This window comes from Pseudorca crassidens, chromosome 20 (assembly GCF_039906515.1).
Source record: "Pseudorca crassidens isolate mPseCra1 chromosome 20, mPseCra1.hap1, whole genome shotgun sequence".
Classification (NCBI taxonomy): Eukaryota; Metazoa; Chordata; class Mammalia; order Artiodactyla; family Delphinidae; genus Pseudorca; species Pseudorca crassidens.
Window position 1 is genome coordinate 43,608,117 of NC_090315.1, and position 16,418 is coordinate 43,624,534.

The 16,418-nt window shown below is 57.6% G+C and overlaps 1 protein-coding gene across 7 annotated transcripts; it reads right to left on the bottom strand.

The window, feature by feature from the left end:
• Positions 1–102: 102 nt before the first annotated feature.
• On the bottom strand, positions 103–16,386 carry FHOD1 (formin homology 2 domain containing 1). 7 transcript variants are annotated; one of them, XM_067719654.1, is made up of 24 exons: positions 16,100–16,386; positions 7,990–8,096; positions 7,342–7,613; positions 7,151–7,218; positions 6,968–7,073; positions 6,797–6,891; positions 6,419–6,530; positions 6,239–6,333; positions 5,997–6,140; positions 5,732–5,865; positions 5,432–5,602; positions 5,271–5,294; positions 4,841–4,894; positions 3,843–3,958; positions 3,163–3,755; positions 2,673–2,828; positions 2,284–2,466; positions 2,079–2,198; positions 1,828–1,989; positions 1,316–1,506; positions 1,029–1,221; positions 782–947; positions 507–707; positions 103–433 (listed from the first exon to the last, which is right to left on the bottom strand). In XM_067719654.1, exons 1-24 carry the CDS (start codon positions 16,298–16,300, stop codon positions 351–353), a joined length of 3,747 nt encoding a protein of 1,248 aa, XP_067575755.1. In that variant the 5' UTR covers positions 16,301–16,386; the 3' UTR covers positions 103–350. The 7 variants fall into 7 exon arrangements, with proteins under 7 accessions (XP_067575755.1, XP_067575753.1, XP_067575757.1 ...); XM_067719652.1 differs by having other exon boundaries at positions 5,432–5,650; XM_067719656.1 differs by having other exon boundaries at positions 5,432–5,650; positions 7,549–7,613; positions 16,100–16,385.
• Positions 16,387–16,418: the final 32 nt, after the last annotated feature.

Below are 16,418 nucleotides of genomic sequence, written 5' to 3' on the forward strand. Positions count from 1 at the left end.
TGGGTGATAGAGATAAGGCAGGAACAGCCAGTCCTTTGGTATTTTCCTTCTGCTACAGGCACAGTGTGGTGGGTACTTTGAAAGAAGGAAAAGGCTCTTGGATTGGCTAGGAAAACTTTATTATGCTCCACGTGTCCAGGGAGCTCATACATGCACAAGCACACTCACACAGGCACACACAGCTAATACTGCTCACGGCACTGGCCACGGACCATTCTCTCTTCTGAGAATGCACCCACTGGCCCTCGAGTAGAGAAGAGGCCCAGAATTGTGCTCTGGTCCCTCCTCACCATAGTCTCCTGCACTGCAGGCTGGGGCCCAGATAGATAGGTATCATGGAGGCAGCACCTTCACACTTCCAGGCCAGGACCCTTGCTCAGTCCTAGCGCCTGTACCAGGTCCTCTCCGAGCCCGCTCTTCAACGTCCGTCTCACTGCAAGGACAGAGCAGGGTTGGAGGGGGTTGATGGAGTTAAGGTGGGCAGTGGGTGTGTGGGGAATACTCACAAGACTTGCGGTTGCCACGGGAACGTTTGCGTTCCCGAGCAGCTGAGGCACGAGGACTGCTCTTGGTCACTGACTGCACCAGCAGGTCCATGATCTCATCTGAAGTGTCACTGGGTAAACTGGAGCCTGGAGGTTCTTCTGGGGGTACAGTGCAGGGCCCCACTGCTGTGGGCATGACTGGGGAGCTGCTCTGGACCATGCCTGAGGGAGCCAGATAGGGAGGTGAGGCCAAAGCAGCCCCAGAGCCCACTGCCCCCAGCGGCCGTAGGTCCCACCTCTGCTGCGGCGGCCATGTGTGGTGTCCTCGGGCTTGCTGGCCAGCAGACTCTTCATGCTGGCATGACTGTCGGCATCACCCTCTCCTGGCCCACTGCTCACAGCCACTGGGATAGATGGGTTGCTGGGGGTTTCCCCAGCCGCCACACCTGAGAACTTCTCTGTCTGGAGAGAGGAAAGGGGTGGGTTGGGAGTAGAGGAAGAAAACCATGGGGGTGGCAGTCAAGACCCAGAAGGGACACCCACCTCGGTGATCATGCGTCCCCGGGTCTTGTTGCGCTCACGGTACGTGGCCCGCTTCTGCTGCTGCTGCAGCACCCGGTCCCGGCAAGTCCGATACTCCAGTGCGAACTCCCGCAGCGTGTGGCAGAACTGCATGACGCGCGCCTCACGGGCTGTCTCCGCTGTGTACCCCAGGTACAGCAGGAAGGCGTGGAACCTAGCCAGGTTGGGGTGGGGAGGAGTGGTGAGTCCTGCTTGGGGTTTGAGGGATGGTGGTAGCAGTCCTACCTCTCTCTGGCCCATGCCCCCACCTGTTGCAGACACGGCGGTGCACGACCCTCAGCATGGCAACACGGCGGGTACAGTGGGCCAGGAAGTGGGTGAGGCGGGCACGCAGGGCTGGAGCCAGCTCGTGCTTGGACAAGCTCCGTAGGCTCTCTTCGGCTGCCCGGCTCCGGCGCTCCAGCTGCCCCAGGTTCTCAGTCAGCTGCTCGAAGTCCACCTGGAAAAGCAGGGAGTACACATGCTGTCCCCCCACAGAAAGACACCACCTGAGCTGCCTTTGTGCTGGGCTGACTAGCCTGGGCCCTGAGGACACAGCCGAGATCCGGCCCCTGCCCTCCAAAAGCTCACAGTCTGATGCAAGAGACAGACAAGTCCATTTGATGCAGTGGAGAACGGAGAAGGTTTCTTGGGATAAGTGGCAGCTAAACAGACCTAAAGACAGAGTAGGTGTAGCCATGCCAATAGAAGAAAGAGTTTCTGCCAGAGGACACAGCCCATGCGCATGCCTGTAGCCTAAGCAAGCCCTGGCCCAGCTGACCTTGGCACAGCGGATCAGGGCAGGAATTTCTGAGTAGAGGTCGGAGGAATCAGGCCGGGTCTGGAGCACCAGGGAGCAGAGATGATGCAGCAGTGACTGTCGGCGCACCGTGTCTTTCACCTCTGACACCTTCTCCAGGTAGCTCAGCTCAAAGCCGCTGCTCTGAAAGGACCCCGTCTGAGCCTGAGCCTGAGCCTGAGGCTGGCTGGCTCCAGAGCCCCGGGCCCTGACCTCATGTGCTCTCAGCTCACCTGGGAGCCGTTGAGGAAGTTGCCCACAGCCAGCAGGGTGGCCAGGATGCAGTGGAAGGTGGCATTTTGCACCAGCTGTTGCATGCCCACTTTCAGGTCAAACAGTGGCTCTGCAATTTCCTGGTGTGGGAGACCAGGGACTCAGACTACGTGGTCATCATGCTCACCTGTCCCCACTGCCTGTCCCATCCCATGACCCAGGTACCCGCTCCATGCTGTCATAATCCAGCTTGAAGGCCCAGAGTTGTAGGCGGGCAGCCAGGCCCCTGATGGAAGCGAGAGTCATCAGGAAGTTCTCGGCTGGGCCCAGGGGTATGTCAGGATTGGCCAGCTGGGCCTCCTCGATCTTCTGCCGCTCCTCCTCTGTGGGCATCATGGTCAGTAGCTTCTGAGAATGCACCCACCGGCCCACATAGGCCACTCAGTGCTGGCCTGAGGCCTCAGGTATTGGTCTTGACTCCTCCCTAGGTCGTCTGGGGCAGCCCCAGAATCTGGGGAAATGCCAAGCCCATGCCCACCACTGGAGGGACAGGAAATGCCCACTGACCAAAGGAGAGGGCCGGACTTGCTGCACCCTTAGCTGGGTATCCCTACCTCAATGCCATCCTTGCTGACAGCAAACTCATCAAAGTTGAGCAGGGCAGCCTTAATGACGTGCACAGGTGGCAGTGTGGTTAGGCCGATGTTGATGGCGTTGCTGCGCTTGGGGTCCAGCACGGTGGTCACTGTGCGGCGGCCCTCACCAGCTTTCTTTGAAATTGGGGGAAGGGCAGTGTAAGATTGGGAAAGGGTCTAACTGGGGCAACAATCTAAGAGGGCACACTAAGGCCCCACTCTGAATGGCTGAATGGTGGGATTACCCCACAACCAGGGATCTGGGATGTGTAAGACCTTGGGATGGGCTTAGACGCTAGTTAGGGTTGGGCTGAATCCTTATTGAAGGACCTCAGACAAGTCGCTACTCCTTTCTTTGCCTCGGTTTCCCCATGTGGGAAATGAGTGGCAGCCCCAGCAGTTCAGACGCTTGAGCTCTTATTGCCTCCCCTCTCCCCTAGGGTTACCTTGCAGACGAGGGCACGTTTACCTTGGAAGGCAGCACGTCCTTGGCACGGGACTCGAACAGGTGTTCTAGCCGGGCTGTATCCACCGAGACAGGCTCTAGTGAGGCCCACAGGGTGGGGCAGGGCCCAAAGCGGCTGCCAGAGCCTCCATGGACCCCAGCCAGCTTTAGCTCCCGCCAGAAGAGTTTTACTGTCTTCCTCTTGGTGGGAAGGGCTAGGCCATCAGGTGCTGAGGGGGGAAGAGCGGCAGCTGGGGGTGGTGGTGGGAAGGAGCTTTTGATGGGTGGGGGTGGTGGCGGCGGAGGAGGTGGGGGGCCTCCCGGGAGCGGGGGTGGCGGGGGCGGGACCCCTTTCCCCGCCTCCACAGACTCCGTGTTCAGCACGTCCTGGTCTTCATCCTCCCCCAGGTCTGAGAAGTCCAGGTCCCCAATGCAGAGGCTGGGTACGCTGGTAGGGAGCTCCCGGATGGGCTCAGCCTTGGGGCTTGGTGGGGCCAATGGCTCCTTGGGCTCTGGCTCGAGGCTGTGCCGAGTACGGAGCAGGATTTGAGGGGCAGCGCTCTGGGGTGTTCCGGGTGCAGGGGCTGGTTCTGGGGAGCCCCGTAATTCTTGGGTGTCTAGAAAAATGGAAACAGCCGTCAGTGTCACGTCCTCTGTGGAGCAACAGGGCAACATGGGTGGATTCTGCCCACCCACCTGCTCACCTGGGTGTCCATCGATATCATCGTGCATGGCTCCAGCCAATGTCTCTGCCTGGCCCTGGGCCAGCGCAGCCTGCTTTTCTGTTTCTGCTGCTGCTACATTCTCCAGGAACCGGGCTCTGGGGGGAGGGACTTGTCAGTGAGGGTGTCTGGTACACCCCAGCCCAGGGTGGTGCACATGCCTTAATGGGCCCCTGGGCACTGCCCCTAATTGCAGGCACACACAGACACACAGGGAACAGTCCATGCGCTGAGCAGACCCGGGACCTGCCCCCCCCCCCCCCCCCCCCCCCCGCCGCCAAGGCCAGCCCCTGTTCAGTCTTCCACATCTGGGGAGGGTCACTACCAACCCAATATTCCCAGGTCAACATACGGGGAAAAGTTCTACTTAACATCTAACTTGCAACCTTGCTGCTGTTCATGTTCACTGTTCTGATTCTAGACAAGGACCCTTAGAGCAGGGGGAGGGGATACCTGTCCCAATGGGCACACCAGGTTGTCCCTCCCTTGGCATGTCTAGCAGCTTCTGAGAGCTATGGCCTATGCCCAGAAAAGGGCCTGGTAAACGAAAGGCACTCAGTTTATGTTGAAGTCATAAAGGTGATCCCATCTCTTTTTTGGTCCCTCCAGCCTCTGTCGGCACTCAGTCTCTGTCCTTCCCTTAGATGGAGGCTGCTCCTCCACTTCCGCACCACACAGCACCCTAGATCCCCTCCCAGCCCTAATCCTGGGCTTAGGACACAGGAGAATGGGCTCCAGGTTGGGAGTCCACGTCCTCATCACTGATCAAAGCTGTTAAGGTGTCAACTGTTAAAGCACTGGGACCTCTATGACCCCAGTGAACTGTTTCCTAGTGCTTAGTCCTTGGGTAACTGAGGACACATAAGTCTGGGAGAGTCCCCCAGCTCTGGCTGCATCAGGCACATGGGACCCCTGCTAGGGGAAGCAATGCTGAAGCCCTGAGCACATGGCAGGCCTGGCAGGCTGGACTCTGTACTTACTCCAGCCTGGCCTGCCCAGTAGGGAACTGGGGGACAGATGGGCTCTCACGGGCCCTGGGTAGGGGGGAATGAGAGGAAGAAATGGTAATTGTGGTACGTGCTTCACCCCAAAGCCCAGTTGCTCACACCCACACAGAGCTGGGCAGTGATATCAGGGGTTCCTTCCCAGCCACAGTGGGAAGAGGAGGGAGAGGGGGAGGCATGATGTGAGGAAACTGGAAGTGGAGGGCAGAGACCGACATGACACAGGACAGGGTGCAGTAAAAGACAAAGACAGAGCAAAACAGGAGAGTCAGAGACAGTGACAGAGAAAGAAGAGGGTAGAGAGACAGATGACATTGACAAAACAGGCAGAATGCCAGAAAGAAGAGAAGCCGCAGGAGGAGGAGGTCCAGTCAGAGCCGAACCCCACCCCCCGGCAGTCACTTACCAAACAGGAGCAGTTTGGTGAAGTCTGGAAAGAAAGAGAAAGAAAGCACGCGTTTGGGCAGAGAAGTTTGGGCAGAGGAGGCGGAGGGCAGGTGGAGGGGCGCAGAGTGGAGGGACAGTTGGAGGAAAGACTCCCGGGACAGGCTCCATCTCCCTACTTACTTGTAGATGCTCCTCTCGCAGGAACTGTTGGGTGAGGGCGTCACGGAGATGGTAGGAAAGAGGCTCAAGGTGGTATGGAGGCCAGAGACAGGGCCCACGGTGCTGGAGGCGGGGCCTGTAGGTGGGGCGGGGCCTACGGGGCTGGAGGTGGGGCCGGTCGGCAAGGCAGGGCTGGCGGAGGAGGAGGTGGAGACTACTGGTGAGGCGGGGCCTGTGGAGCTGGAGATGTGGCCTGTCAGGAGGCAGGGCTCCTCCTGGCGGTTCCACCCCTCCGCCTCTGCCAAGGTAGTTCGTTCTTACCCAGGCTCCGGGGAGCGCACTTCTAGAGATCGGCGGATCCTCTTGCCCTCCTCTGAGGAAGGCTTTCGGCGGGTGATGCGCCGCCCACCTGTGACGGCTTCTTCCATGTCCCCATCCTCCAACCGCAGGGTGCTCTAGGAGAGTTGAGCCCAGATGGGAGCGACTGAGGCCCAAGTAGGTGGGGTGGGGCACTGGAGAACGGCCTCCCTCCCTCCCCTCCTCTCTGCTGCCTTCGGGCCCTGACAGCCCAGGCCGCCCAGCCCACCTCATAGAGCATAAGCTGGGCGCGCAGGTCGACGTCAGTGCCCGCGGTGCCCAAGTGGCGCTGGACCAGTGCCTCCATGCCCTGCTGCTCCAGTGCATCCGTCACGTCGTAGAAGGAGTCCTGATCCGGGAGCGCTGCCAGAGTCTGGAGGGTGGGGATAGGACGGCAAGGCTAAAACTGATGGAGAGCAGAAGTCAAGAGCCTGAGGGGCCCAGAATGGCACCTGGCTCCCCCTATCCCACCTTGTTGATGAGGGTGACGGTGTACACCAGCAACTCGGGGTCAGCGCCATTCTTCTCCTCCAGGATGGACACCAAATTGGCCCATGGAAGAGCACCTGTCACCCAGATAGGGAGCAGTCATATGGGAACAAGTAGGAGAGAGGGCCCTGAGCAATGGAGGAGGGAGGGACAGTTTCTGACCCGTGGTGCTGGCCACAGAGTTGACTGCACGGATGAACAGTGGTGCGTTGCTCTCAGAGTACTCCACAAAGACCAGCAGCAGCTTCAGGGCTGTCTTCACCACCAAGCGGGACTGGGGGGAAGGGGTCACCATACATGAGTGGGGCTTGGGCCAGACCTGTGCTGGCTCCTGGTGGGGAGGGGGAAGGGCTCCTGGGGCTGGACCCAGAGAGGAGAGTCTAGGCAGAAAGAGCCATCTCTAGGCCCAGGTACTGAAGTGACTTTGAGGCTTAGAGGGGCCACAGACCCCCTCCATTCCAGACCACTTTGCAGAAGAGGAAACAGGCCCAGAGAGAGGCAGTGGGAAAAGGGTACATGGCTGGGTGGAGGGCCACTTACCAGGCTGGCACACAGTGTGTACAGCCACTGCACGGTCTCACTGTGGGCCACCACCCCCAGCATCCCATCCACAAAAAGCATCAGCTGGCCTAGTGCTGGGGACACAGGGACAAGAAGAGGTCAGTAAGGGGTCACTGAAGGCAGGGGTCATGGGGGAGGGGTGAGGCTGACCTCGGAGGATGTAGCTCTGGTAGTTGTGGTCGGCAGCAGCGCCCACATGGATTAGGCAACTCAGCCCCTCTGAGTGCACGAATTCAGGCACCAGGTCTTTGTCCTCCTGCGGGCACCATGGGGGAGTTTAGTGGGGGGAGGTTCAGCCTGGATGCTCACCCCCAGCCCACCTCTGGGCCTCACCTGGAAGATCTGCTTTAGTGAGAAGAGGGAGCGGCGGAGCTCAGGGCCACTGGAGCCATACAACTTTTCTGCAAGAGGTAGGTGGGCATGGAAACCTCCAGGGGACACACCACAAGCCCCCCACCCCCTTCTACTGGGACGCAACCACAACCTCCCATCAAAGCATCTTCTAGTACTCTTGAACCCCCCACCTCCTCCTCCACTCCCTGACTCTGGGCAAGCCCGACCCGCAGTCTGGCAGCTGCCCTGGAAGAAGAGGTCAGGATAGGAATGGGAGGAATCGCACATCCCATCTCCCATCTGCTCTGTCTGCTGTCCAGCACAGGCCTGAAAGAAACGGAGACAACCGGGGCAGCGGGGAGGGGAGGCACTCGACGCTGATATCCTCACACACTCACCTAAGATGGCATTGACTCTCAGAGAAAGCTGGGTCCGCAGGATCAGAGTAGGCTTCCGCCCTTTGCTGGAATCAAGTAGCCCAGTCAGCAGCTCCCAGCCCATTCCTCAGGGTCTCTCCACCCACACCAAGGCAGCCAAAACCTGGCCACAGCTCCTTTCTCCCCAGATGCTTCTCCAAGCCAAAGGGTTGTCCAGATAGGAGGGTTTGAAGAACACAGGCATCTCAGGTATGTAGGAGAGCCCCCACCCCGGTCCCAGGCAGCAGGTAACACTAGCCAGGCCTTGGGATTCCCCTGGCACAGTTCCCTGGGGTGGTAGGAGGAGACCCACAGCCCTGGCTAGAGATCAAGTGTCTTGGCTGCTGACACCTGAGCCAGCCCCTCCAGCATGGGGGCAAGGGTGGGAGCCAGCCTAGCCTTCCTGGCCCCATCAGCTCTGACCTGATCTCTTCAAAAAAGCCCTCCAGCATCTCCCGTTGCTCTTCTAGGGACAGCTCAGGGTCCAGGTAGTATCCAGACGGAGACACTTGCAGGGCACAGTCCTCTAGCTGGGGGCAAAGGGAACAGCTGTCAGGGCTGGGGAAGAGGTGGCAGGAGTACGTATGGAGACCCCATGACCTCCTACCTCCCACTCAGGGTGCTGGCAGAGGCATACCACAAGGGCCTGCAGTGCAGCCATGCATTCCTTCAGCAGTCATTTCTCATGGGCCTACTATGTGCAAAGCTCACGTGGCTCAAAGAGCTTTTCTCCTGCCTCATACCTACCCATTCTTTAGGTTTCAGATTAGATAATGCTTTTTTTTTTTTTTTTTTTTGCCACACCATGCGGCTTGTGGGATCTTAGTTCCCTGACCAGGGATACAACCCGCGCCCTTGGCAGTGAAAGCGTGGAGTCCTAACCACTGGACCGCCAGGGAATTCCCAGATAATGTTTTTTTGGAAAGCCTTCCTGGACTCCTCTAGCCAATGCTATGCAAATCCCTCCAGCCCTTGTGTGTACCCTCCTCTGAGGCCTTCCACACATCCTAGACACTAGTCTCCTTCCCCACTAACTGTGTGTTCTCTGGGTTCAGGCACCATGTCTGTCTTGTCCATGCAATATCTGCAGAGCCTATCACAGCACTTAGCACAAAGCAAGTGCTCCCTAAATGGTTGTTGAGCTACTGAACATGAATGAGGAAGGGGAATGGAGAGAAAATAGGAGGAAGTTCCTGCTTTCAAGGAAGTTCGCAGCTGTGAACATTCAACACCCAGGGAGAAAGTGTTAAGAATGCTGGGAGGTGCAAACCCAGCTGAGAGGGGGACGTGTGTCTCCCCGAGTTAAGATAGTGAGGAGAAGGGCTCCCAGTCCCTCCAAGCCTGAGGGTCTTTGCCCTGCCCCAAGTGGGCTACAGTCACCATGGTCCTAGCTGGACCTCAGAGACCTCCAAGAGGCCTATTAAACACCAGGTTTTAGGGTTTGACTCAGTCAGCCTCCAGTGGGTCCCTGGAACCTGCACCGTAACAAGAAGTCAGGTGCTCCACCCATGAGTCTGCTGCCCATGTCTCCCACCCCCCTGAGCTGGCTTTCCACCATCATCATCATCATCATCATCATCATCACCACCACCACCACCACCACCACCACCATCACCACCACCAGGATGACTCTTGGCCCCTTGAGAAGTGCCTGTAGAGAAGCCTAGTGAGGTGACTCTGGAGAGTCTGAGGGCAGCACCGTGCCACTCCCCGATGCCTACACCATGTAGCACAGTGCCAGTGTGCACGGCTCAGCAAAGTTCCCTTGACTTGAGTGGTGGTGCTTCTTGAGAGGCCCAGGGAAAGCCCACCTCTGGAGAGGCAGAGTGTCTTCTGGTCTCCATCTTACTGGGAAAGTCAACCCCAACATTTGTCCTGATGTTCTGTCAGCCCTGCCCTGCTCTGGACCCAGCCCAAGGACTTCCAGCTGCCCTTGGTCCCCTGGGGTTAAGGGAGTCCAGCTCCTGCCCCTACCCCTCCTCTGCTTAGTACCCCTGCTCATGCCTGAGAGCCTGAGTTCAGCCTGTAAGGCCCTTTGGTGACACCCACACCTCCCACTCCTTCCCACCCCCCCCCCCCAGGCTCCTGCGTGGGGCGTGGGACATAGGACAAACACTCCAGCCTGTTTTCTGTCCCACTTCCTGCTTGGCTGCCTGCCCTCCCTTGGGCAGGCCTGGCCTCTCTCCCCTCCCTGGGAGCAGAGTCATCTTCTCCAGGGCCTACTGGGAATGGGCCCTGAGATGGGGAAGCAAGGCCCCAGGGCTGGGGTCCTTTGTCCAGGGCCAGCTCAGCTGAGGGCAGCCCCACATTCCTCCTGATTCCTCTTCCCACATGGTGACTCAGCAGCCAACCACCGCCCACCCCCCACCTCCAATCCAGGCACAGTTACATCTCCTTCTGCCTTGGACTGGAGGACTCTGGGACCCTAGAGAAACATATTTCCCCCAAAGTCACAAACCCCCTCAGAGACCCCCCAAATCACACACATATAGAATAGCTCGTTCATTCAAATATTCACGAACCAGTCTGGTTTTAGGTGCTGAGGACATAGCAGGGAACAAGATACTGCCTCTGCCTTCCCTGTCTTCCAACCCCGCTGGGGAGGCAGGCAGGTCTGACTCAGAAAAAGGCCACAAATAAATGTAGAAGCACAACTGCCACGGGTGCTAAGAAAGGGGAGGGGTGGGGTGCTGTAAAGGCAAACACTGGAGGAGTGAGCAGATTCCACCTGAGAGTGGCTTACACACCCAAGAATACAGTCAGGCAGGGTATATATGTGCTACTGGCCACGCACAGGTGAGAAGCACACCCACAGAAAGCTCAGATCCAGCAAGCACTCTTCCCCTCCTGCACGCACAGTTGCGGGCTCTAATTCCAAGCGAGCTGAGCATTGCCCTCGCCTTCCAGAATACCTGCACCCATTTGGGGCACGGTCCTGAAGACTGAATGCTCTACCACCCCCAGCCTCCTCACATGAGCCCCTTTGGGCCACTGTGGTAGCAGTGGCTCCCTAGCCACTTCACCTGTCTTATCTTGCCAGGGCCCCATTTCTGGGGAGGAGGTCCAGAGGTAACAGCCAGCCCAAAGCCTCCGGGACAATGCCCCCCACTCTTAACTGTCTGTCCCGGGTGGGGATGGAGCGGGGAGCAGGGTCAGGCAAGCTCCAAGGAGCGGAGACTTCCTGCCAGCTGGGTGTTGCTTGTCCCTCACACCACTGGCCCCTTCCTGGAGTCACCCTTTTTTTAAAAAAATTTTTAAATTTTATTTATTTTTTTTACAGCAGGTTCGTATTAGTTATCTATTTTATACATATTAGTGTATATATGTCAATCCCAATCTCCCAATTCATCCCATCACCACCAGCCACTTTCCCCCCTTGGTGTCCATACATTTGTTCTCTACATCTGTGTCTCAATTTCTGCCCTGCAAACTGGTTCATCTGTAGCATTTTTCTAGGTTCCACATGTATGCGTTAATATGCGATATTTGTTTTTCTCTTTCTGACTTACTTCACTCTGTATGACAATCTCTAGATCCATCCTGGGGTCACCCTTCTGAGCGCTAAACCCCTGGGCCTTGTTTCTCACACCCTGGGACTGGGCCAGGCTGGTGTAAGCCCAAACCCTAGTCCCTGAGGACAGTACTTGGGGTCAGCACAGGGTCAGTGTAGGCCCACATGTTGGACTCCCTCCTGGCTCTTGTCTTCTACACTTCTCTGATGTTTGTCTTGGGGTGGAGTCTCTCCCTCATTCTTCCCAGGCTCAGCTCCTCGCTTCAGCCTCCAGCCCACTTTTCTCTATTTATTTGTTTATATTTATTGAGGTATAGTAGATTTACAATATTGTATAAGTTTCAGGCATACAACATAGTGATCCACAATTTTTAAAGATTATACTTGGGAATTCCCTGGCGGTCCGCGCTTTCACCGCCTGGACCCTGAGTTCTACCCCTGGTCATCAGGGAACTAGGATCCCACAAGCTGCGCAGCATGGCCAAAAGAAAAAAAAAATTATACTCCATTTAAAATTGTTATAGGGCTTCCCTGGTGGTGCAGTGGTTGAGAATCTGCCTGCCAATGCAGGGGACACGGGTTCGAGCCCTGGTCTGGGAAGGTCCCACATGCCACGGGGCAACTAGGCCTGTGAGCCACAACTACTGAGCCTGTGCGTCTGGAGCCTGTGCTCCGCAACAAGAGAGGAAGCGACAGTGAAAGGCCCACGCACCGCGATGAAGAGTGGACCCCGCTTGCCACAACTAGAGAAAGCCCTCGCATAGAAACGAAGACCCAACACAGCCAAAAAAACAAAACAAAAAACAAACAAACAATAAAATAAAATAAAATAAAATTGTTATAAAATATTGGCTATATTCCTTGTGCTGTACAATATATCTTTGTAGCTTATTTATTTTATATATAGTAGCTTGTACCTCTTAATCTCCTACCCCTATCTTGCCCCAGCCCACTTTTCTCTTGATTCTTTGGGCTAGGCTTTTCTGGCAGCCCAAACCAACTTGTTACATATGGTTTTACAAGCTTAGGACACCATGTTGCCTACTACCCAATATTTTTCGTAACAGTATAATCGAGTGAGAATGCCAGAGGCAAGGAAGATGGAGAAAAGTGCAGAATTACATGCTGAAGGACTCTTGTTTTAGGAAATAATTTGTTAACTACCTTTTTCTTCTCCTTTCCTAAAAATGTAAGACCCTGTGTTCTGATGACCCTCCTTCCCTTTTTTTTTTTTTTTTTTTTTTTTTGCGGTACGCGGGCCTCTCACTGTTGCTCCGGACGCGCAGGCTCAGCGGCCATGGCTCATGGGCCCAGCTGCTCCGCGGCATGAGGGATCTTCCCGGACCGGGGCACAAACCCGTGTCCCCTGCATCGGCAGGCGGACTCTCAACCACTGCGCCACCAGGGAAGCCCCCTCCTTCCCTTTTATCTTGGGTCTCCAACTGGACCTTGGCTTCCTGAATGAGATGACATGAATGGGTCTTGAGGAGGGAAGCCCACATTTGTTATGCCTCCTCTGTGTCACACACTGGGCTGCCTGGTTCCTTTGATTCTCCTGATAATCCTTTTACAGGTGAGGAAACCAAGGCTCAGAAATTCTGTGAATTTGCCCCAGGCTGAATGGAACCAGGGCTAACTGACCTAGATCCTGGGCCAATGGACTTTGGAAGTGCTCCAGGGAACCCTGCAGGGGAGGTGGAGTGAGGGCTGGAGACCGTCCCTCAGCTTTCTGAACTGTGCAAATACCCCAAACTGGTCCTCTTAGTTCCAGCAAGGGAACACAAATGAACACACACACATCATACACATTGGGGTAACAGTGCGTACTTCTGCCAGGACTAAGTTCGGGTCCCTTACCAGGCTGCAACCCAGAATGAACAGACTGGACATGCTGGCCCCAGGGAAAGATGGGAGGAGACCATGACTCATGCCCACATCACAATCTTCTATAGTCTCCCAAAGAGACCTCCACAACAAAAAAGGAAAGGGCTCAGTTCATCACCAGAGCACCCCATCTTACCCTTAAGAATTTTCTGGGACCCCTCCAGTTGGTCCCTGTCCCAGAAGGTCAGGTTCACACTTTAGCCCCTTTGTCACAACTGCTCCTTAGGGATAAACTGAGGCTGGAGTAGGGATGGGCAAGGTCAGGAAACAAGTACCACCCCTGTTCCACTCTAATGTTTAGCAGCAGTTGGGGAAACAAAGTTGCTGGTAATGAACAGATTGCTAGGGCTATCTCTGCTGCTAGGAATAGGGGGCTCATCTGGCCTTTGCATGAGGGTCAGAGCAGTACCCAGGTCCCTCTGCCCAGAGCCCAGGGAGAAAGGAGTCTGTGCTATCCGAGATGTGGCAGGGCCTTTGGATATCAGGGAGGGACTCGTAAGGCAGGCCTAGAAGGGCAAAGGGGTAGCACGGGAGAGTGGGACAGGGTAGCAGGGAGGGTGGGACTGGGCAGCTCTGGATAAAACAATGAGGCAGGGCCAGAGGGCCAGGTTCTCCCCTGGGGCAGGGGCAGGTCCCTGGGCTCTGGCACAGAGGGGAGACAGATATTCCTGAGTTCCCCTGGGGACACCACACATGACCCAAGGCACTGCCAGGACACCCCCTATCCCACCCCCCAGGGCCAGGAGATGAGTCAGAAGCTGTGGCCAGGAGCTTCCTCCTAGACTGAGAGGAAATGAGCAAGGCCTTTTCAGACCCGAGAGCTTTGAAACATTTAAAAAGGAAGCCCCCAGGGGAACTCTATAGGCAAGCCACAGCCCAGTGGGGTGTGTGTGGGTGGAGCCACAGAGGGAAAGTGGGCTGGGCCTCTGTACATTCCCAGGGAAGGGGCAGGGTATGAGGGGATGATGGGCGTCAGTGGCCAGAATGGGAGGCAGAGGTCATTTGGCTGTGAACTGTTCTCCTGCTGGATAACTGTGCAGAGGATGAAACAGTGAGCACAGAACCCCTCCCTCTTATTTTGCTCTACAGCCTGGGATGGGGATGCCTGGGTTTCTGGGCCACCTCTCCCCTCTAGAGGGCTGTGGAGCAGGCCTGAGTCATGTCTGTGCCCCTGGGCCACCCACTTATAGGACTAGGGGAGGGACCAGCTGTTGACATTTCCTACAAGGAGGAGCCCTGCTCCCCCTCCTTCAGCTCTCTGATGTCCCTGCCCCTGCCCTACTCTCACCCTTCTTCCTCTGGCCTTCTATTCTGGGGCTGTGGTCACAGTTTATATTTGGGATGAGCACATCACAGTGCATCTGACCATTCCTGGCAGAGCTGCCAGCCCCAGGGAGTCCTGGCTCCAAGCACAGTGGTAACCCAGTGTGCAGGCCCCCATAGTCTGCCTGTGGGGGATATGGCAGTCCTCAGGCACACCAGGTGGGAGTTCTGAAAGTGGGGAGACCAGGAAGGACCGAGTTGGGGGGTACTTAACGCATTACCGTAGCTCTCAGCTAGGGAGCAGAGAACAGAGCCCTGGTTGAAGGGGTGGTGGTGATGGGTCCCTAAATGAGGGGGAGAGGCAAGGGGTAATTCTGATCCTTTTTCCTGTAGCTGACCTCCCAAACTTGCCCCTAATTGGGAAGAGGGGTGTTAGGGCTAAGTTCTGTCCTCGAGTCCGGGGTGGGAGGAATACTATGTTCTCTGTAGTGCTCCAGGCTTATTTCAGTACTAGCAGTTCCAGGAGCTTGGAGGCAGGAACCTGGCCTCAGTTCAGCACCCCTCTCTCCCCAGAGCCCATTGTGAATGGGAGGTGGCCTCTGGCTGGAGGTGCTTCTTTTAGGTCTACTTCAGTTTGCCCCTTTGAACAGGGCAGGACAAGAAGGGGTCGCATCAAAACTCTGGAGAGGGCAATGTGCTATCTTCAATCTTTGTCCTTGAAAGCCTGGGCTTTGCTCATACGCGCCACTCCCCAGGCCAATAGTCTCAGCACTTCTCCCGCCCGCGCTCGGAGGCGGGGCAGGCCCGCAGCGCTAGGAATGTAAGCTGGGGGCCTGGCGCCTGGGGCACATTCCAGGGGAGACCCCAGGCCCGGGGGGCAAGTTTGCGCAACTCGGCGCCCAGCTAAGCCTGGGATCAGGGGAGGGCATCTCCACCAACTCTCTCTTCTCTTCCTCACCACTTGGTGCTGCCTGGCTGGCGGGGCACCCCGGGAGGTGACTGTGTGCCTCCCAGAGTTCTGGCCCGGAAACCGGGTGCCTGCGAGTGCGCCGGAAAAGGCTGCCTGCGGGGGACTGAGCGCAGCGAGCAGGAGGGGAGGTAGGGCGGGCCATCTGGAAAAGGGCCTCTCCCGGCACTGTGCACGAGTCGGTTCTGGGGTGCAAGCAAACGAGGGCGGGCCGGCGGTTTAAAATTAGCCCGGCCCGCTCCCTCCCTTCCAGCTTCCCGGCCGGCGGCGGCAGCTGTACGAGATGGTGGGGGCGGTGACTCAAAGGGCTCTTCCACCAGTGCAGCCTCCCGCGCTCGGGGTGTCCCGGGCCAGGCCGCTTCCCGGGAACTCCCCTCAGCCCGTGAAGACTCTTCTCCACCGGCACTCCCCAGCCGGGCCTCACCAGGCAGGGACAACACTCCGTCCGGCTGGACCCAATCCAGCCTCCAGACACCTCCAGCGGCCCGCCCCGGGTCCGCCCTCCTCGTGGTCCCACCCCCACCTGACCTGAAGCAGGTGAAAGCTGTTCTATCCCCAGCTCCGTCTCCTAAGTCCGCTACCGCGCAAACACCCACGCCACCCTATCCAGAGCAGTTAACCAGGCCGACTGGCAGCGAGCGGACCCCGAGCGCCTCCCCAGGTGGGCCTCATTTCGAGGGCCAGCCTGGGTGCCGCAGAGTACAAGCTCCCATCCTCCCTTCTTCAGCTTCCCTCAACTTGAGAGGCGTTCCCCAACAAGCCGGGCAACGTGTACCTTGGGTCCCCAGCCCAAAACTTTCCCGGAGGAGCGCACCCGCTCCAGCCTCTCCTCGAGGGGCTCCCAAAGGCTTTCATGGCGCTGACCCTGAACCCTCGGTCGCCCCCAACCTTTCTCCGGCTCCCCTTACCTTGAGCGGCGCCCCCAGCAGGTGGTGCAGCGCGGGTATCTGCGCGCTCAGGGGCAGCGCCCCGTCCAGGCTGCAGGTGGGGGCCCGGCGCGGCTCCGGGAAGTTGGCACATGCGAAAGGGTCGGTGTCCTCTAGGTACTGCACCCGCACGGTCACCACTGATACCGGCTCCCCGTCCCCGCGGTCTTCCTGGCCGGCCATGGCTCCGCTAGTGGCTCGCTCAGTGCGCCTCCGGGCGGGTCCCGGCCGCGCCACGGCGTCTCCTCAACTAGCTCGCAGTCTGGGCGGGACCGGGCCGGACGCCGAAGAAGAGGGGCGG